Raw genomic sequence first — 23378 nt, forward strand, 5'->3', positions numbered from 1 at the left:
TTGTGATGGAAGCTGTGAAATACAGCTTCCTTAAGGTCAGGGAGATTTCAGAGCTTCAATTCAGAGATGACTTGAGCCTTACATCAACACCTACCAGAAGAACAAGACATGGGAAGTGATCCATTTTGAAATGACAAGACATTCACATTGACAATTGATACAGTGGGAAAATAAATGACACTGTCATTTCCAAGAACTATATTACATTTCAAAATAACCCTTATTCATTTCAGCCATTGCAGTAGAATACGTTATGTGAGTACCTGGAACTGACTGGTAACCTCAATGCATGTGGTAATTGAGGACTTATGTGTTCTCTTCATATATTTTCTCAAAAACCTTAATTAACACAAGGTTGAACCCTTGAATAACGCTATTCCTGTATGTAACACATAGTGTTGCTGAAATGCCATGACGTATTACCATTATTTTTACAAGCTACAAACTAGTTTACCCTTTCAAAAAATTTGGAGAAATGCGTTAGGATGACCCCCTATCCCAGCAGATAAAACGTAACTTCCAGGAAAGCATTTTGCTGTACTAGTGTTTGAACAAAATATGAGATGATCCTCACTGAAAAAACATCTGTTCAACCAAAGGAATTTCTTTTTTTTGAGAGCAAGGGGCCTTGCAAATACGACACTTTAGAGTATGACCAAAAGCTCTTGGACAGAAGAGAGTGAGGTTGGGGGCCATGGTGGCTGCCCTATGCTCCCAAGGGGACCAAGACAATTAAGTCAAGTCAGAGTATGACTCAGTAATCATCAGTACTGAAGCAATACAGAATAAAAGTGCACCAATCAACTATAGACATCTATGGATATGATGACTGCTGAACATTTGAAAGACCAGTGCTTAAGTGTTTCGATCTGCTTCCTGTTGTTCGTGTATCTGTTGAACTTATTTGAACCGAGGACCTATCATGCATCATATCCACTATGTAAATCACTGTGGGAACATTTTGGGTTGTATAAACAAGGTTTGACTTCTCATTTGCTTTCTCCTCTGATTAGCTGTAATTAGTGTTTAGAGCTCATGGATCCTTGACATCCCTCAGGCTACCCAGAAGACTACAAACCCGAGACTGAGACGCAGCATTTCCACTCAGTTACAGCTTGCATTTCAGGACATACACAGAGTAGCCTATATTTACCTACATTACAGGATAGAGGGTAGGCAATATATCACTATACGTCATATTCATATGGCACAGCGTATGATTGTTCACAGTGCATAATCACATAGCGTACATACAGGACATCATCTTTGTTAGAGGGTATTTTGTGTGGCTAATAATGGATGATTGGTTCTGTGCTTGAATGATATATTATTCATGGTGAATAACTTCCACTAAGAATATTATATAGTGTGATATAACTGATATGATAAAGATACTATTATTGTGATTTAAATCATGTAATAAGGAAATGGATGTCTGTATTTTCTTTGCGCACTTTGCCTCTCACAGTTGTGGGCTAGTCCATGGTTACATCGAGCAATATGGTTACGTGGGGACGTTAACTATGCCTTGAGGTTATTGTCACTTCTCTGATGTCATATTTGGGCTGGATGGGGGGGGGTTGTTGGGTAGGCTACTGAGCGTGAGTAGCTCGAGTCTCCGCCGAGCCGCGGTGCTGTGATTGTTGCTCACATACTCCACTCTACAAAGTTTGGCGAGCCATAACCTTCTGAAATCCAACAGCAAATATATTTTCGTTCAGCAAAAATTCCATATTCTACAAACACAAGAAAGGAACAGAAGGAACTAAAATCCAGAGGGTAAGTTACCGAGGGCCCGGATGGGTGAAATTACGCATTATGCATTACGCTTTAATTGTTAATATCACATTAAAAACAGGATTGATTTGACCTGTATATATATATATGAATTTGAACGGCATATAATAAAAAGTTGGTTTAATTTACAAAATATAATCATTTGACGCATATCTTCAACTTTCTCACTGTTATTTGTTGTTCTTCTTACGGGCTTACTTCACGCATAGCCAACAGCCAGTCAAAGGCATATGCCCTTTTCTCCTTTTCGTTAGGTGGTCAAACATAACCAAAAATGGAAGGCACCCCGGTTGACATTTTCAAAGACGACAAGTGCCTCTTGGCGCTCGCCGAAGACTGTTATATGAATTCTACTTCGCAGTCTGGATTTGCAGCAGGTCACAATCTGACTTTGGACTCTGACGGGGAAGAGGAGTCAATGTCCCCAATAATCCCCATTATCACAGCTGTGTACTCCGTGGTGTTTGTGGTGGGCTTGGTGGGCAACTGCCTCGTCATGTATGTTATCATCAGGTAAGGTTTATTATAATTGATTTGCACACTCATCTCAATTTTGCATTGGTATCAATTGCCAATATATAGGCTATTGCTAAAGAGTTTAGGCAAATTAACGGTTACACCAAGTATGCTAAAAATACAACATTTCAGTAAGATGCCCATGCATACACCTTACCACATTTTCGCACACAAAATGAAACTAAAAAGTTTTGTAACATTTGCAACACTTGTGAGCCACCCAGTGGCAGGTGAATGTTTAAACCTAATAGTACATGTACAATCACTATATGATTTGTTAGGGTTGATTATTTCTGTTTCAATCATAACATACTGTACAGTTCTATTGGAGGGAAAATCCTTGTTTACTATAGGGCATTTTACAATTGGAATGCGACATCTGTTGGGGCAATGTTCAAAAGTATTTTAAATGTGTCAATTAAATGTGTCAAGACTATGAGAAATCGTGTCCTTTGGGCAGAGAGAAAGCGTATTAATTGCATTTAAAACCAGTGGCGCTCTATCATGTTGACAGGGTTGCTTGCACCTCGTTGGGTTTTAATTATGGTGTGTAAAACAGATCAAACAGTGCTGGTGTCATACGCAGTGCACCAACGCCTCACAAAGCACTCATGACTAGAGACAATTACCTCAAATCAGATTGATTGCACATTATCTTCCGGTGAGCAAAATTCCGTATTTTAGACGTCCATGGTCATCTGCGTCAGAACATGCTCATTGGGCTGTCATCCACAGGGCCTTTCCGTCACCTCCCCAAGTTGATTCCATTAATTAGTAAATAGCGATATACTCTCAGCTCTCTGTTTTATGTAGCCAGCTCAGTTTACAATTTATATACTTTTTATCTGATTGTCTTCTATTGAGAAGGGGAAAAAATCAGTCAATGTGCTATCAGAGCTGTGATTTATTGTCGTGCAGGCCTAGATTCAATCAGATCGAGCGTTAACCATTGATAATCAGCATTGGCCGACATCCGCATAGCAGATGTTTTGGCTGTGTTGGAGCTGACATATCGGTGAGTGGCTGCTCTTGTTTGTCACAAACCACTCCCTTCCTTATTATCCCTACCGCGTTATATTTTCAAAACGGCAATGGTAAGTGTAGAATCTATGATGATAGGAATAATGACCGTGTGAAATGGGAGCATGTCCAAGGTATTGATCCAAAAAAGCAACAGGCTCAACTAACTTCCAGTGGATCATGTGTATGGTAACTGACCAATAGTCTATACCACTATACTGTATGTACAATGCATTCGGAAAGTATTCAGACCCCTTCCCTTATTACACAATTGTACGTTACAGCCTTATTCTAAAATGGATTAAATACATTTCCTCATCAATGTACACAAAATACCCCATAATGACAAAGCGAAAACAGGTTTTTAGAAATGTTTGCAAATTCTTTAAAAATAAAAAACAGAGAAACCTTATTTAAATAAGTATTCAGACCCTTTTCTATGAGACGAAATTGAGCTCAGGTGCATCCTGTTTCCATTGATCATCCTTCAGATGTTTCTACAACTTGATTGGAGTCCACCTGTGTTAAATTCAATTCATTGGACATGATTTGGAAAGGCACACGCCTGTCTATACAGGGTCCCACAGTTGACAGTGCATGTCAGAGCAAAACCGAAGCCATGAGGTCGAAGGAATTGTCCGAAGAGCTCCGAGACGGGATTGTGTCGAGGCACAGATCTGGGGAAGGGTACCAAAAAATGTCTGCAGCATTGAAGGTCCCCAAGAACAGTGGCCTCCATCATTCTTAAATGGAAGAAGTTTGGAAGCACCAAGACTCTTCCTAAAGCTGGACCCCAGCCAAACTGAACAATCGGGGGAGAAGGGCCTTGGTCAGGGAGGTGACCAAGAACCCGATGGTCACTCTGACAGAGCTCCAGAGCTCCTCTGTGGAGATGGGAGAACCTTCCAGAAGGACAACCATCTCTGCAGCACTCCACCAATCAGGCCTTTATGGTAGAGTGGCCAGATGGAAGCCATTCCTCAGTAAAAGGCACATGACAGTCCGCTTGGAGTTTGCCAAAAGGCACCTAAAGGACTCTCAGACCATGAGAAACAAGATTCTCTGGTCTGATGAAACCAAGATTGAACTCTTTGGCCTGAATGCCAAGCATCACATCTGGAGAAAACCTTGCACCATCCCTACAGTGAAGTATGGTGGTGGCAGCATCATGCTGTGGTGATGTTTTTCAGGGACTGGGAGACTAGTCAGGGTTAGAGGAAAAGATGAACGGAACGAAGAGATCCTTGATTAAAACCTGCTACAGGGAGCACGTGATGCCTCGGAGCTGAGCAGACGTTGACAAACCGAGCTCTTCAAAGTTATTCCATTATTACCTAAATAACAACGTTGAAACAATATTCTAACATCGGTTGAGAAATTGTCAAGAACTTACCTTCCCAAAGAGCCATGGACCTCCGGCCGAGAGGCAAGAAGGACGACCTAAACGTTGTTGATTCCCAAGATAACGCTACAGCTCGCAAGATTAGTATTATCTCTCATAACTCAGACGACAGTTCCAGACTCTTGCGAGCCTGCTAACTCAGACGACAGTTCCAGCCTCTTACGAGCCTGCCGACATGCTTGCTACTCTCCTCTGGGAAATTCAGGATGGTAACAAAGGTCTTTCTCTGAAAATTGACAAGAAATCGTCTGAACTCCATTCTTCCATTGACAACCTGAAATCCTCCATGAATGATCTCCTTTTGAGAACGACTGAGGCTGAGTTGCGCATTAGCACAGTTGAAGATACCATCACTCGACATGACCAGGTTCTGAGACAATTGCAGATGGACAATGCCTACCTTAAAAACAAGGTAGACCAGATGGAGAACCAGAGCAGACGTAGCAATATCCGTGTGGTGGGATTGAAAGAGGACAGCGAGGGCCGTGACCTGGTCCGTTTCTTCACTCAATGGATCCCGGATGTCCTAGGCATAATCAACTTCACCAAGCCATTGGAAATCGAACACGCCCACAGAACATCAGCAACGAAACCCCGGCCAGATGTTCCTCCACGAGCCATCCTGATCAGGTTCCTCCGTTTCCAGGACAGAGAGAAGATACTGCAACTCGCAAGAGCCAAAGGGGACATCACCATGGCAAGAGGGTCAGCCTTTTCCCGGATATGAGCGCAGATCTCGCCAGACGTCGCAAGCAGTTCAGACCTGCCGCCAAAGCACTGAAGGAGAAGAACATCACCGGCTACCTCATCCACCCTGCGTGGATGAAAGTTCAGTACAAAGGCCGAAGCCATCTCTTCAACACACCAGGTGAAGTGCTCACTTTTCTCAAAGAACTGAACCGCTTCTGAATCAGGATGGTCTCTCTGGGGGATAAGATACAGTTTGTTTGTTTTTTCTTTTCTGTGCTGTCCTGGGACTGGACTGCTGATATCTTCTTGGAATTTAGATCCGTTTACCCCGCTATCCGGTCGCTATAATTGATTTGTACATTTTCAACTAACCATTTTTTCCCCGGGGTTAGTCCTATTACATTTACAGGAGAGTATATTTTGGTTTAGTCAATATCCACTGGGCAAAGCAAATTAGTGTGCTTAGGCCCACTGCTTTCCCCCCATTTATGTTTCTCCTCTCCTGAAAAGAGACTCAAGCAGCCCTTACTGTGGGCAGTAAATATTCAGCCATAAATGTCTATTCACAACGTTTGTTTTCAACTTAGAGAGCTTGCAGGTTTTAGTTTACGCCAAGGTTTAGCTAGTAAGAGCAAGATGGATAGCGAGCAGCAACGTATCTCTACAAGTGTATTCATGTTTGATTGTTGGGATTGTGGTTTTAGTCTGACAATCGGGTTGGGTGGGGGTTTCTGTTATTTTTTTTTTTTCTATGTTTATTGTTGTTTCCTTCCTAAAGAGACACACAGGTCACTTCGGTTTTCAAACTAAAGTTGAAACATTACCTGACTATTTACATATGAGAGATTTCCATTCGGTTATATATTTGAAACCCAACCTATGCTTAATCCACAAAAATATGTCACATCCAACGTAAAAGGTCTTAACAGCACGATTAAGAGGAAAAGAGTCTATACATACCTTAAGAAATTAAAGGCTGACATTGTGTTTTTACAAGAAACACATCTTACAGCCAGTGAACACAAGACATTGAAGAGGGAATGGGTAGGACACGTTTTTGCGTCCTCTTTTCACTCCAAAGCAAGAGGAACTGCAATTTTGACAAGTAGACACTTCTGCGTCAATAACACCATCTCTGATCCCTCGGGCAGGTTTGTTTTGGTGCAGGGGCATATGTTTTCGGAGTCTTGGACCCGATTGAATATTTATGCTCCCAATTTTGATGACCATATGTCTTCCTTCAGGCTGCTCAAGCACCACCAGGATGGCTACTGGCTGGAGGAGATTTACATTTTTGTTTAGATACAGTTCTTGATAGGTCCTCTGATAAACACTCACTTCTTACCAAAGCCGGCAAGCTCACCATGTCATTCATGAAAGATCTCCATTTGCTAGACATCTGGAGACAATTGCACCCACAGGATAGGGACTACTCTTTTTTTTTCACACCCACACAACACACACACACACACTCGCATAGATAACTTTTTACTATCGACCCAACTGTTTCATAGAGTGTTAGATATCGAGTATCTCCCCAGATTGCTTAGTGACCATTCTCCTCTGGTATTATCTATCTCCATTCCTACCAAGGTAAATGGAGCATATAGATGGAGACTAAATTATACACTCCTGAAGCAACCTGAATTTTGTGCATTCATCAAGGAGCAGATCAATATTTTTTACTTTGACAAACAAACCCTCCGCTCCTGACAGTTTCATTCTTTGGGACACAATGAAAGCTTTTCTGAGGGGACAGATCATTTCCTATACTGAAGGGTTGAAGAGAAAACACGGTGCGGAACTGAATGTCCTTGAATCTGAAATCTCTGAGCTAGAGAAAACCTACCAAAGAGGCCCGACTAAAGATCTATACAGGCTTTTGATAAATAAAAAACTGAAATATAATACTCTGAACACATATCAAGCTGAGAGGGCCCTCACTAAATCAAAACAGTGTTACTACGAGCTTGGAGAGAAAGCACACAAAGTATTGGCATGGCAACTGAAAGCAGAGGAAAGTAAGAGGACAATTAATGCTATAGAAACTCTTACTAATGAGATATCATTCGACCCTACTGAAATGAATGATACTTTTAAGAAATACTACAAAGAGCTCTACACTTCCCAATCAAGTGATGATCTATCAGAGATCGACTCCTTTCTCTCCTCTCTCAACCTCCCATGCCTGTCAGGGAAAGACAGCGAGTGCCTGAGTGAACACTTCTCAGTTCCTGAATTGTTGGAGGCCATTAAATCCTTACCTTCTAATAAATCTCCTGGGGAGGATGGCTTCCCTCCAGAGTTCTATAAAGAATTTAGGGAGCTGTTGGTCCCCTACCTTATGGAGGTACTTAAAAAAGCAGGGGAAGACAACTGCTTTCCAGAGTCTTTCTCTCAAGCATTGTCAAACCTCTCCAATTTCAGAATGTACTACTGGGCTGCACAGTCTAGGTTTCTGGCTCAGAGGTTTGACAATGGTCCCTCTCCCTCATGGTTGAACATTGAAAAGTTTGAGGTAAGTGATGACACTGGGGCAGAATTGTTTTACAAATGGGACAGAAAATCTATAAAAACCATCACAGACAACCCTTTAATCATACATTCTGTCCTGGCATGGTGCAAACTGCATGAGCTGTTCAGATGAGAGGGATTCCTTTCCCCTAAAACCCCTTTATGGATCAATAGATTGATTCCTATGTTTTTCCAGAATAGTAACTTTAGACCATGGTCTGATAAGGGGATCACTCTTCTGGAACATTGTTATGAGGAGGGAGTTCTTATGTCTTTTGATCAGCTGAAACAGAAATACCACTTGCCTAACAGGGACTTCTTTAGCTACCTACAACTACGAAACTTTATTAGGGTGACTCTCAAGGGACAATGGAACCTACATCTCCTATTGAACAACTCTGCCACGCAGACCAACCACTGTTCAAGACCATTTCCCGTGTTTACGATGCTCTTATGTCAGGACTAACACTGCCTGAGCTAGATAAACCCGACTTAGATGGGGAAATTATCTGGGTATTGATCTTGAGGAGGGTCTATGGAGTGACCTATGCAGGGATGGTGTTACTTCCACATTGAACTCCAGATACAGACTGATCCAGTTTAATTTCCCCCATCAGCTCTATATCACCCCATCTAGACTGCACAAGTTCAACCCTGATATCTCCTCCCTATGTTTTAGATGTGGCTCAGATGAAGGAACATTCCTCCATTCCACTTGGCAGTGTTCAAAACTACACGGTTTCTGGCAGGGGGTATGCGATACCATATCCTCAATTCATGGGGTTGCATTCCGTTTCGACCCGGAGGTCTGTCTACTGGGTAACTTTACTAACTCCAATCTTAGGCAAAGCCATACTATAAAGCTAACAGAAATATTGCTAGCGATTGCCAAGAAATGTATTGCCTTGAAATGGAAATCGGATTCCCCCCTACCAGTTGCAATGTGGCTATCGGAAGTTAATTGTTGTATTCCACTGGAGAAAATCAGTTACTGCTTGAGGAATAAGTTAGAGACATTTTACAGAATTTGGCAACCTTTTATTTACTATATGGAGAATCTCCCCCCACATCACATTGATTGAATCTCTATATAATCCTCACATAATGTTTCACACGTAATGTATAATATGTAGCCTACGGGAGGTGACCGTATGATCCAATGTCTCATTATTATAATTTTTTATTTGACTTTTTATGACTTATTTATTGTATATATAATTATAATTATTTATTTTTTATCCTCGCCTGTTACTGTCACTGACATATTGTTGTCTATTATCATTTCACTTTTGTTTTGAATGTTCTTAATTGGAAAATGCAAAAATAAAATATATTAAAGAAATTCAAAAAACCTGCTCCAGGACACTCAGGACCTCATACTAATGTGAAGGTTTACTCTCCAACAGGACAACGACCCTAAGCACACAGCCAAGACAACGAAGGAGTGGCTTCGGGACAAGTCTTTGAATGTCCTTGAGTGGCCCAGCCAGAGCTCGGACTTGAACACAATCAAACATCTCTGAAGAGACCTGAAAATAGCTGTGCAGCAACGCTCCCCATCCAACCTGACAGAGCTTGAGAGGATTTTTAGAGAAGAATGGGAGAAACTCCCCAAATACAGGTGTGCCAAGCTTGTAGCGTCATACCCAAGAAGACTTGGCTGTAATTGCTGCCAAAGGTGCTTCAACAAAGTACAGAGTAAAGGGTCTGAATACTTATGTAAATATCATATCAGGGTTTTTTTATATACATTTGCAAACATTTCTAAAACTTGTTTTTGCTTTGTCATTGTGGGGTAGTGTGTAGATTGAACAGGGGGGAAAATCTATTCAATCCATTTTAGAATAAGGCTGTAACGTAAAAAAAAATGGAAAAAATCAAGGGGTCTGAATACCTTCCGAATGCACTGTATATATGGCTATAGCCTTGTCAGATCTTAAAGATTAAGTTCTTTAAAGGGGCAATCTGGGATTCAAACAACAAGGGCCACCCCACCCCTTTTTGAGGTAAACAGCTGAGGAATGAGACTCGAGAAATGTAACCACACTCATATGAGACAGAGTGATGGATGCAAGGACTGACCATCCATGAGATCAGCATTTTTGTTTTGAAGTTGAGACAGCTACTAACAGTTGAATTAAACTTTTGAGACATTTATAAGTTATCCTATTTTCTTCAAGAATCAATGGCTATATTCACCGAGTGTATAAAACACTAGGAACACCTTCCTAATATTGAGTTGCACCCCCTTTTGCCCTAAGAACAGCCTCAATGGACTCTACAAGGTGTCTAAAGAGTTCCACAGGGATGCTGGCCCATGTTGACTCCAATGCTTCCCACAGTTGTGTGAAGTTGGCTGGATGTCCTTTGGGTGGTGGACCATTCTTGATACGTGAAAAACCCAGCAGCGTTGCAGTTCTTGACACACTCAAACCAGTGCGCCTGGCACCTACTACCATACCCAATTTAAAGGCACTTAAATGATTTGTCTTGCCCATTCACCCTCTGAATGGCACACTGATGAAGGAATTTGTTTCCTATATGTTCATTAACCAATTTAATTATACAAAACAAACACTCTGTCCGTTTATAAGAATTTGTAAGATCCTTATTTGCATAAAATAGACATAGACCCGTGTCCAAATGTAATCAATAGTGTTTATTCTCGAGAGTACTCTGACGTGCATATACAAAAAACGTTCTTTTTATCCCTTCTTTTACTAACTCACATACATACACACTAATCTGGATTATCTCCTGAAGCCTTTTACCAGTTTATTACCCCTTAGCTGACAGTTCCAGACGGAAAACCTGGAGGGGGGCTCTCCCTGTCTCCTCTTATCTTCACAGAGTTATAGTTGGGTGGTTCAAACATAGGTTAATGATCCACAGAGTTTTCTTTAAGCACACACACAGACATTCCTTTCTAACCCCTCCCTAACAAATAATCCCAATGGTTAAGTTTCTGGATAGAATAATTTAATCATTTATCTTAACCCTTGATAAAATATTCTAACACACACATACATAATCCACGTCTCAACTGTCTTAAGGCTGAAACATCATTATTGTCTCCTCCCTTCATCTACACTTTTTGAAGTGGATTAAATAGGTGACATCAATAAGGGATCATTGCTTTCACCTGGATTCACTTGGTCTGTCTATGTCATGGAAAGAGCATGTTGGTACACTCAGTGTATAATGTATTTAAAAGTCAAAGCATTTATTTACCAATCCCAGATTGCCACTTTAAAGTATAAACCGTTTAAAGTAGATCACTTACGTGTTTGGGAGACCATTTAAAAGTATGACGGCTGCTAAGCTAGCCCTGCCAAGTGTCATTTTCTCCCCTAGTTACAGATATAGTTTTTCAGAGATATCAAAAGACCTTGTATGATAATTTTGTATTATTTTTAGTCTGCCTCGTGTTGTTGGGGTTATCAATAGAAATTAAAATCACCAGCTCAGATGATGGCAAGATAGACCCTTTTCCTGCAGTCGAATGACAAAATCGCCCTCTAGTGGCCTCATGGATGGAACGTTATTAATATTTTTCATAATTAATTAACATGATTTATTTTTTAAATGCTGAAAATCCAGTATTTCTCTGTCAAACGGTTTGGTTATATTTCAGTCTTTTGTGATGTATATAATGTCTAATATTGGGATGAAAACTCAAAATGTAATACATTTCAACTCTATATCTGACATGGTACAGTTGAATTCTCTTTTTAAGACCATAACCTTGTGTGTGAGGTGTACACTTTTGTTTCAATGTAGATCTGTTTAAGACTACCAAGAAATCCTCTGTGTGACCCTGATTTAGCCCACTGCAGTAAAAGGTTTCACAGATGGAAAAGTTTTCCATTGTGTTTCATTTCATTTAGTTCTTTCATCAGCTGTCAATAACAATAATCGCCTGGGTTCAAAAACTATTTGAAATCTTTCAAATACTATTGGCATTTGCTCTAGTCTAGCCTTCTTCAAACCTCTCCACGGGGACCCCCAGCCATTCTATGTACAGGGCCTTCAGAAAGTATTCATACACCTTGACTTATTCCACATTTTGTTGTGTTACAGGCTGAGTTCAAAATGGTTGAAAGATATGTTTTATCTACACACAATTCTCCATAATGACAAAGTGAAAACATGTTTTCAGAAGTGTTTGCTAATTTATTGAAAATGAAATACAGAAATACAGTATCTCATTTACATAAGTATTCACACCACTGATTCAAAGCATTTTAGAATCACTTTTGGCAGCGATTGCAGCTGAGTCTTTCAGGGTAAGTCTAAGAGCGTTACACACCTGGATTGTACAATATTTGCACATCATTTTATTAATTCTTCAAGCTCTGTCAAGTTGGTTGTTGGTCATTGCTAGACATCCATTTTCAAATCTTGCCATTGATTTTCAAGCCAATTTAAGTCAAAACTGTAACAAGGCCACTCTCGAACATTCAATGTCGTCTTGGTAAGCAACTCCGGTGTATATTTGGCCTTGTGTTTTAGGTTATTGTTCTGCTGAAAGGTGAATTCATCTCCCAGTGTCTGGTGAAAAGCAGACTTAACCAGCTTTTCTTCTATTAATTTGCCTCTGCTTAGCTCCATTTCGTTTCTTTTTTATCCTGAAAAACTCCCCAGTCCTTAACGATTACATTCATAGCCATAACATGATACAGCCACCACTATGCTTGAAAATATGGAGAGTGGTACTCAGTAATGTGTTGTATTGGATTTCCCCAGAACATAACACTTTGTATTCAGGACAAAAAGTGAATTGCTTTGCCACATTATTTGCAGTATTACTTTATTGCCTTGTTGCAACAGCATGCATGTTTTGAAATATTTTTATTCTGTACAGGCTTCCTTCTTTTCACTGTCAATTAGGTTAGTATTGTGGACTAACTACAATATTGTTGATCCATCCTCAGTTTTCTCCTATCACAGCCATTCAACTCAGTAACTACTTTAAAGTCACCATTGGCTTCATGGTGCAATCCTTGAGCGGTTTCCTTCCTCTCCGGCAACTGAGTTAGGAAGGACGCGTGTATCTTTGCAGTGACTGGGTTTATTGATACACCATCCAAAGTGTAATTAATAACTTCACCGTGCTCAAAGGGATATTCAATGTCTGTTTTTGTATTACCCATCTACCAATAGGTGCCCTTCTTTGCGAGGCATTGGAAAACCTCTCCTGTCTTTGTGGTTGAAACTGTGTTTGAAATTCACTGCTCGACTAAGGGACCTTACAGATAATTGTATGTGTGGGGCACAGAGATGAGGTAGTCATTCAAAAATCATGTTAAACTATTATTGCACAAAGAGTGAGTCCATGCAACTTATTATTTGACATGCCATTTTTTTTTTACTACTGAACTTATTTAGGATTGTCATAACAAAGGGTTTGAGTACCTACTGACTGACTTAATTTGTAAAAAAAATCTAAAAACATAACTCCACTTTGACATTATGGGCTATTGTGTGTAGGCCACTGGCACAAAATCTCAATTTAATACAAATGAAATACAGGCTGTAAACAATCAAATTCAAGGGGTGTGAATAAAGTGGGCGTGGCGAAATAAGTGGGTGGATCATCGGCGATGGGTGTAACATCAGCGCTCTTTGATTGGTTAGACTCTTTTGATTGAGCGGCCTTGTTTTTAGTTTCTAAATGTGTTTTCATTGGTCAGTTCCTGTGTGGTGATATTGATGGTTTGTCAGGACAGTTGCAGTCCCGCAAAACGGTCTCTAAATTCTGCCCATTTAGCTGTTCGCTTTCCATACACCCACTTGTGTTGATACGCCTGTATATGTTGACACACGCATGTTCCGGCAGCCATGTTGACTTCCAGTTACCCATGAGTCAAATGTCTGGGGGTCCCTGAGGAGAGATTTGAAAAAGACTTCTCTAGTCTGCTTGATGGACGAGGTTAGCACTCGTCACTATTCTATTCTTTCCACTCTGCCATGCAGGCAAGCTCAATCAAGCCCAGATAGAGTATTTAAGATGATTTCAAATAGTATTTAAACTTGGGTATGGACCTTGCACATTCTACCCTACATTCTTTACTCTATGCTGTTTTTGAAACAGGTATACAAAGATGAAGACGGCCACCAACATTTACATATTCAACCTGGCTCTGGCCGACGCCCTGGTCACCACGACAATGCCTTTCCAGAGCACCGACTACCTGTTGAACTCGTGGCCGTTTGGCGAGGTGGTGTGTAAGGTGTTCATATCCATCGACTACTACAACATGTTCACCAGCATCTTCACCCTAACCATGATGAGTGTTGACCGCTATGTGGCCGTGTGCCACCCGGTCAAAGCCCTAGATTTCCGGACACCCATCAATGCCAAGATGATCAACGTGTGTATCTGGATGCTGTCGTCGGCAGCCGGGATACCAGCACTGCTACTGGGGGGCACCCAGACCAACAATGGTGAGAACGCATGCAGACACACACACAGTCATGAAGCACGCACACAAAAGAATGCATGCGCATGGATCCACACACGCACACATTTCCGAAGAGAACGTAATGAAAATTTGATACACAGTTTGAGCTGGTTCATTTTATGCCTCTGTTTGAGTGAATCAATGTGCAGAAGTGCCCATCTAATCTCAGAACATTTCAGTCCTATTTTGTAGAGGGGAAGAATTATCAATCTAAGCCATGAGCTTGCCATTATCTTTAAACCATATATTATTGTTTCTAAATACAGATGAAGCTGTGAATAAGTGGGAAAAAGAGGAAGTTCCCTGTTGAGTTTACATTAGGCATTCCATAACAGCACCGCAGAGTGAGAGATGAACCAGACACAAAGGGAAATGTATGTGTTCCCAGAACACTTTGTATGAGCCTAGGTGCATTTCATCGGTTCTCTCTCTTTCTCGACCTCCTCTCTCCTCTCCTCTCTCTTTCTCTTCTCCCTTCTCTCTCCCTCTAGGCACCACGGAGTGTGCCTTACAATTCCCGGAGCCATACGTGTACTGGGACACCGTGATGAAGATCTGTGTGTTTGTGTTTGCCTTCGTGGTGCCCGTGCTCATCATCACCGTGTGCTACTCCCTGATGGTGCTACGACTCAAGAGCGTGCGTCTCCTCTCGGGCTCCCGGGAGAAGGACCGCAACCTGCGACGCATAACCCGCCTGGTCATGGTGGTGGTGGTGGTATTCGTAGTGTGCTGGACGCCCATCCACATCTTCATCCTGGTCAAGGCGCTGGTGAGCGTTCCAGAGACCACCGCCGTCATGGCCGCCTACTTCTTCTGCGTCGCGCTGGGCTACACCAACAGCAGCCTCAACCCCGTCCTCTACGCATTTCTGGATGAGAACTTCAAGAGGTGCTTCAGGGACTTCTGCGTCTCGACAAAGCTGAAGAAGGGGGACAAGGGGTCGGGTAAAAACAACACCGTAAGGTCCCCGGAGGCCCCAGTTCCACTGGAGAACCCACACGGGACTAGAAAGCCGGCATGACTAACCATGGAAGTGTCTTTCATTTCTCAAGTTGGAAAGGAAGACTCTAATGATCTGGGCCTAACCCAGGCGATATCAGGAATGTGAGCACAGCAGTGCTACTGTTCCTCTGTAAATAGCTCCAACTAGATGACTGGTGTTCCATTGTTTCTCTTGCAGTTATTTGTTCCTATCTCACAATGGAGATTCGCTAGGATCACCTACTCTCGGAAGAACCTATCGAAAGCGGTTGTTGGAGACAGAGCCATAGAGCGGTGAATGAGGTGAGCACCTCGCCTCCTTTAAAGGAGCCACTCTCCCGCCCTCTGGTTATTCTCGCCTCTCTTCCACACGAAGAGTTTTACTCTCTAGCTCACCTCATATCAACAGGATCTCTGTTTTCCTGCTTAATGGCTCAAGTGAACTGTGAAGGATATCGCTGCTGAGCGTCGGTCTTCAGACTCTGTCAAGAGGTTGAGTACTGACCGGAAGGTTTTTGTTTTGTGCAGAAATGTGTTTTCTACTTCTCAGTCTCTGTTGGTAGCTAGCTTCATGGCTAGCTATTGAAACTTGGTTAGCCAACGCTGCAAGGCTAACTTGGCTATCTCGCTGAGAGCCAAGCTAACCTCAATAGCAGATCCTACCTGCAACACGGTAGCATTGCTAGCTCCCTTCTCTCGTCTAGTGCCCCCACTTGGTTTCCTTCAGCCAGCACTGAGCTAGCCACGCCACACCTTCACCAAGTAGTAGCTGCTAGCTAACACCCCACTAGCCTTGGCTATAGCGTACTACTGTGCTCATTATTGCTAGCTGTTAGCCACAAGGCTTCTAACTAGCTAGCTTATTACTCTGTTTACATGAGCTACTATTTCCTAGCCACATGCCGCAAGGCTTCTAATTAGCTGGCCTATGCCGTCGTTACGTTGTTCTTACAAAAGGTGTTGCTTTCTCCCCGTAGCAAGTTCCAAAAAGTGAAAAAAAGTTTTTAAAATACGAAATATCAGAACAAGCAATGTCGAGTGAAATTAAAATATAAATATATATATATATACAGTTGAAGTCAGAAGTTTAAATGTATTTGGCTAAGGTGTATGTAAACAAAATGTTTCACAATTCCTGACATTTAATCCTAGTAAAACATTCCCTGTCTTAGGTTAGTTAGGATCACCACTTTATTTTAAGAATGTGAAATGTCAGAATAATAGTAGAGAGAATGATTTATTTAAGCTTTTATTTCTTTCATCACATTCCCAGTGGGTCAGAAGTTTACATACACTCAATTAGTATTTGGTAGCATTGCCTTTAAATTGTTTAACTTGGGTCAAACGTTTCGGGTAGCCTTCCACAAGCTCCCGACAATAAATTGGGTGAATTTTGGCCCATTCCTCCTGACAGAGCTGGTGTAACTGTGTCAGGTTTGTCGGCCTCCTTGCTCGCACACGCTTTTTCAGTTCTGCCCACACATTTTCTATAGGATTGAGGTCAGGGCTTTGTGATGGCCACTCCAATACCTTGACTTTGTTGTCCTTAAGTCATTTTGCCACAACTTTGGAAGTATGCTTGGGATCATTGTCCATTTGGAAGACCCATTTGCGACCAAGCTTTAACTTCCTGACTGATGCCTTGAGATGTTGCTTCAACATATCCACATAATTTTCCTCCCTCAAGATGCCATCTATTTTGTGAAGTGTACCAGTCCCTCCTGCAGCAAAGCCACCCCCACAACATGATGCTGCCACCCTCGTGCTTCATGGTTGGGATGGTGTTCTTTGGCTTACAAGCCTCCCTCTTTTTCCTCCAAACATAACGATGGTCATTTATGGCCAAACAGTTTTATTTATGTTTCATCAGACCAGAGGACATTTCTCCAAAAAGTACGATCTTTGTCCCCATGTGCAGTTGCAAACCGTAGTCTGGCTTTTTTAATAGCGGTTTTTGAGCAGTGGCTTCTTCCTTGCTGAGCGGCCTTTCAGGTTATGTCGATATAGGACTCGTTTTACTGTGGATATAGATACTTTTGTACCTGTTTCCTCCAGCATCTTCTCGCACCGAAGTACGTTTCTCTGTAGGAGACAGAACGCGTCTCCTTCCAGAGCGGTATGACGGCTGTGTGGTCCCATGGTACTTATACTGCGTACTATTGTTTGTACAGATGAACGTGGTACCTTCAGGCATTTGGAAATTGCTCCCAAGGATGAACCAGACTTGTGGAGGTCTACAATTTTTTTCTGAGGTCTTGGCTGATTTCTTTAGATTTTCCCATGATGTCAAGCAAAGAGGCACTGAGTTTGAAGAAAGGCCTTGAAATACATCCACAGGTACACTTCCAATTGACTCAAATGATGTCAATTAGCCTATCAGAAGCTTCTAAAGCCATGACATCCTTTTCTGTAATTGTCCAAGCTGTTTAAAGTCACAGTCAACATAGTGTATGTAAACTTCTGACCCACTGGAATTGTGATACAGTGAATTATAAGTGAAATAATCTGTCTGTAAACAACTGTTGAAAATTGCTTTTACCGACTTGCCAAAACTATAGTTTGTTCACAAGAAATTTGTGAAGTGGTTGAAAAACTAGTTTTAATGACTTCAACCTAAGTGTATGTAAACTTCCGACTTCAACTGTTGTAACCAAAAAAAGTGTAAAACAAATCAAAATATATTTTAGATTTATATAGTAGCAACCCATTGCCTTGATGACAGCTTTGCACACTCTTGGCATTCTCTCAACCAGGTTCATGAGGAATGCTTTTCCAACAGTCTTGAAGGAGTTCCCACATATGCTGAGCACTTGTTGGCTGCTTTTCTTTCACTCTGCGGTCCAACTCATCCCAAACCATCTCAACTGGGTTGAGGTCGGGTGATTGTCGAGGCCAGATTATCTGATGCAGCATCCATCCCTCTCCTTCTTGGTCAAATAGACCTTACACAGCCTTGAGGCGAGTTGGGTCATTGTCCTGTTGAAAAACAAATGATAGTTGGACTAAGTGCAAACCAGATGCAATGGAGTATTGCTGAAGAATTCTGTGGTAGCCATGCTGTTTCAGTGTGCCTTGAATTGTAAATAAATCACAGACAGTGTCACCAGCAAAGCACACCCACACCATCACACCTCCTCCTCCATGCTTCACGGTAGGAACCACACATGCGGAGATCATCCGTTCACCTACTCTGCGTCTCACAAAGACACGGCGATTGGAACCAAAAATCTTTAATTTCGACTCGTCCTTCAGTAGTGGTTTCTTTGCAGCAATTCAACCATGAAGGCCTGATTCACTCAGTCTCCTCTGAACAGCTGATGTTGAGATGTGTCTGTTACTTGAACTGTGATTTATTTGGACTGCAATTTCTGAGGCTGGTAACTCTAATGAACTTATCCTCTGCAGCAGAGGTAACTCTGGGTCTTCCTTTCCTGTGGCGGTCCTCATGAGAGCCAGTTTCCTCATAGTACTTGATGGTTTTTGCGACTGCACATGAAGAAACCTTTAAAGTTCTGTATACCACCCCTACCTTGTCACAACACAACTGATTGACTCAAACGCATTAAGAACGAAAGCTGGTTGAGAGAGTGTCATGAGTGTGCAAAGCTTTCATCAAGGCAAAGGGTGGCTACTTTGAAGAATTTCAAATGTAAAATATATTTTAATTTGTTTCACACTTTTTTGGTTACTACATGATTCCATATGTGTTATTTCATAGTTGTAATGTCTTCTATTATTTTACAATGTAGAAAATAGTCCAAATAAAGTAAAACCCTTGAATAAGTAGGTGTGTCCAAACTTTTGACTGGTACTGTATGCAAGAAAGAAGGAGAAGGGGGTGCTGAGGGATTACTTAAGATACTCTTTGAAGGTAGGGTTTCAGATGTTTTCGGAAGATGGTCAGTCTGCCAAGACTCAGGCTAGGCACCTGAACCAGGCCAAATCTTTAGGCAAGCAGTCCTATGCTGCAGCCGCAGCAAGGATCCACCTCTATAACCCTCCAACGGGAGGTAAGAAGGGTCGGCCAGCCTAGGGCTCCCTGCCCTACCCTCTATCTTCAGGTTTAACATTTGCCACTCCTTCCCCTCTTTGAAGTTTTAGCAGCAGTGGGAAGCCATGCCTCCGTTAAGACAAAACCCTATTCTCTGTGCAGGCGTCAGAGCTATCTGGCACTCCCACAAAGCTTTAGCTTTTTCCTTTAGCTTTTTCAATTTTTTACAGCGATTGGTTCACGCAGCCGGGCCACTATCTGCTTTGCCTCCCAATCTTATGGGAGCGAGCGGCTGAGGATATATCTTCGCTCTTGACAACACTCCTCCATGGAGCAGGGCCAAGACATATATTTATTACGTAGCTGTCCTACTGCCCAAGATTAGGAACGCTGTTTCCTTCCTCCTCCTGCTATATTGCATGACGTCTTATGTCATGGTGCTGGCTGCTCTCCCCTGAGAGAGCCCGCTTCCCGTATCTATCCAGACTGACTTGTGGGGCCCTGGGAGGGGCCATGTGAGGGGCCCTGGGATGGGCCATGTAAGGGGCCCTGGGAGACCCCATCCCCCAAAAACGGTGACACGCCATTTGGGGTGGAAGAGGTCAGCTGACACCCAGGAATAATTGGGTGATGCCGTATGCTTTCCCTCCTATGTTGTCTACCCTTCCCTCTTCCGTCTACATGGAGAAAGGGAATAGGGCCTTCCCCTCATCTTCGTGCCCCTCGATGACCAGTGACTTTCCGGTCAGCAGTTACACCCTGCTTACGACCAGTCCTGACAGCTATCGTCATGCAGGGTTTATACCCTAGTGAACAAAGCAATTCTCTATCTTTGGAAAGGAGTGCCAGCACCTTATGCATGCTCTCCGTTTTACAGTTGTTGCCTTTTTCTTGGAGAAGTGGTATTGCTAAGCAGATTGTTTCCTTCCTAGACTCTGTTTTCCATTGTCCTATGCTCCTTGCAGGACTCTACACCTGCACAGCTCTGAATGGATTGCAAGTTGCAACATCCCTCCTCTACCCCTGCCATTCAATTAAATCAGGGGTGCCAAACTCATTCCACGGAGGACCCAGTGTCTGTGGGCGTTTTTTTTGTTTTATTGACAACCAGGTGAGGGGAGTTCCTTACTAATTAGTGACCTTAATTCATCATTTAATTACAAGGAGGAGCAAAAACCCACAGACACTCGGCCCTCCATGGAATGAGTTTGACATGTTAATTAAATAGTTATCTTGAGACGTGTTTTTGACAAAACATCAATAAATGAGTGGAGAAGAGTTTTAAAGGGGCATTCTGGGATTGGTACATCCATTTTTGGGCTATTCGATTTTGTCTTGTCTGTCTCCACCGACCAAAATGTGCATGTGCAGAGATCTATTACCTCCTGTGGGATTTCAGCACCCTTTTGTGATGAGCACACAAAAACCTTAGGATTTGGGGTTAGGGAAAGGCTGTATTCCAGTGGTCACCAACCTTTTCTGAGTCAAGATCACTTTGGAGTCCAAAAGCAAGCCAAGATCTACTAATAAGATCTAATAGTAACAACACAAGCTTATCAAAACACTTTGCTATACTCATTCATTGCAGCTGCAGTGCTAGTTGTAGCGTTAGTGGAATTAGGGACAACGCGCATTTTATGGCTTATAAAAGTATGGAACATTGCTGTGTTGACAGGGCTGATTAACAACTTCAAGATGAACTTTCTTCAAAAACAGCAGCTCTTTGCTGTATTCATTGAGTCTCTCTCTAGTCTTGGTTTTGAAATCTTTGAAATCTCACAGTATCAACTTTGCTGTGCACACAAGGCTTCTTTTTACAGCCTATGGCTTGAGAAAACTGTGCAGACACGGTGATCTGAGCTATCTGATTGGCCAGCGGTAGGCCTATAGGTGCACTTGATTTGCTCTCTGGGCCTGCCGGGTATGTAGAGTTCTACTTCAGACACATGAAATGGTTCAAAATGGCAACACATTGCCTTCCCGGAGCTAGGGCTGCTGAATCAAGTGCACCTACCGCCAACAGCGCTAAACAGGAATAAAATATAGGAACGCAAGGCTTAAAAAAAAAAATCCTACATGTTTAGCGATCGACTACGAATTCTTTGGAGATCAACCAGGTGATTGCGATTGACCGGTTGGTGACCACTGGTGTATTCTATGGAGTTGAGCCACAGGCCTCTGCATGATGCTGGGTTGGTTGCTGCAAAATATTTGCTAAAAATGAGCGTCAGTCAGAATTTATAAACATTTATAAATGTTTAAAGGTGAAATCCTCAGGGACATAGAATGGGTTAAACATTTTTACCTTGTAATATAGAATTCACTCTAAAATATGTTAAGTGCTACAAGTTTTATTTGTTATTTTCTATAAATGTATGTAGTGGTACTCTATTCATTTACATATCTTATTGACTGTTTATTTTTTGTCCATTAATAATATATCTATTTATCTATATTGTATCTACATATTTTTTTGTCTCTTTCTTTGAATTCCCAAAAACTTTTGACGAAAGTACAGTATGTAAAAGGTCAAAGGTAGTACACTACAGAATATAGGGAATAGCAGTGGTATAAAGTGCATAAGTAAAAATACTTTAAAGTACTACTTAAGTAGTTTTTTGGGGGGTATCTGTACATTACTTTACTATTTATATTTTTTGACAACTTTTACTTCGTTACGTTCCTTTTTTTATTTTTATTATATATTTTTTTACCCCCTTTTCTCCCCAATTTTCGTGGTATCCAATCGCTAGTAATTACTATCTTGTCTCATCGCTACAACTCCCGTACGGGCTCGGGAGAGACGAAGGTCGAAAGCCATGCGTCCTCCGAAGCACAACCCAACCAAGCCGCACTGCTTCTTAACACAGCGCGCCTCCAACCCGGAAGCCAGCCGCACCAATGTGTCGGAGGAAACACCGTGCACCTGGCCCCCTCGGTTAGCGCGCACTGCGCCCGGCCCGCCACAGGAGTCGCTGGAGCGCGATGAGACAAGGATACCCCTACCGGCCAAACCCTCCCTAAACCGGACGACGCTAGGCCAATTGTGCGTCGCCCCACGGACCTCCCGGTCGCGGCCGGCTGCGACAGAGCCTGGGCGCGAACCCAGAGACTCTGGTGGCGCAGCTAGCGCTGCGATGCAGTGCCCTAGACCACTGGGAGGCCTTTCGTTACGTTCCTAAAGAAAATAATATACTTTTTACTCCATACATTTTACCTGACACCCAAAAGTACTCGTTGCATTTTGAATGCTTAGCAGGACAGGACAATGGTCTAATTCACACACTGAAGAGCACATCCCTGGTCATCCTTGCTGCCTCTGATCTGGCGGACTCACTAAACACATGCTTCGTTTGTAAATGATGTCTGAGTGTTGGAGCGTGCCCCTGGCTGGCCATAAATAAAATAAAAACAAGAAAATGGTGCCGCCTGCTTTGCTTAATAGAAGGAATTTTAAATTATTTATACTTTTACTTTTGATACTTAAGTATATTTATTACCAAATACTTCTAGACTTTTACTCAAGTAGTATTTTACTGGGGGAATTTTACTTTTACTTGAGTAACTTTCTATTAAGTTATCAAGTATGACAATTGGGTACTTTTTCTACCACTGGGGAATAGGTTGCTATTTTGGACGCAGATTTGTCATTCTGTATGCTTCTAGGTCCTATGTGCCTTTTACAGTTCAGGAGACAGTGGGATACATCTCCAGGCAAAAGTCAAGATGTGATACTACAACATGGAAACTGGTGTCAACTAACGTCCCCTTGAGCTAAATTTGTTGAAAATATGTATTTTTGTTTGAAAAGATGTTGGAAATATGAATTCAACTGATTTTGCCTACTGGGAACATGGTCGTTAAGAAAATGAAGGGTTAAGCTTACCGTATGCTTCCCAAACGAAACAGTTTGCGCATATATTATGACGACATTCTTTGAAGTTTTTGTTCGTTTTGGTCTTTCGACAGGTTTTTGTTTGCCAGTTCGTGCAAACAACAGTTT

General features: G+C 42.1%; 1 protein-coding gene across 1 annotated transcript; it reads left to right on the forward strand.

Annotated features, from left to right (window-relative positions):
- Window positions 1-2064: 2064 nt before the first annotated feature.
- Window positions 2065-16386, forward strand: LOC120027944 (delta-type opioid receptor-like). The gene is made up of 3 exons (XM_038973037.1): window positions 2065-2310; window positions 14034-14386; window positions 14895-16386. Exons 1-3 carry the CDS (start codon window positions 2072-2074, stop codon window positions 15422-15424), a joined length of 1122 nt encoding a protein of 373 aa, XP_038828965.1. The 5' UTR covers window positions 2065-2071; the 3' UTR covers window positions 15425-16386.
- The last annotated feature ends 6992 nt before the right edge of the window (window positions 16387-23378 follow it).

Source organism: Salvelinus namaycush, chromosome 33 (assembly GCF_016432855.1).
Source record: "Salvelinus namaycush isolate Seneca chromosome 33, SaNama_1.0, whole genome shotgun sequence".
In the NCBI taxonomy this organism is placed as follows: Eukaryota; Metazoa; Chordata; class Actinopteri; order Salmoniformes; family Salmonidae; genus Salvelinus; species Salvelinus namaycush.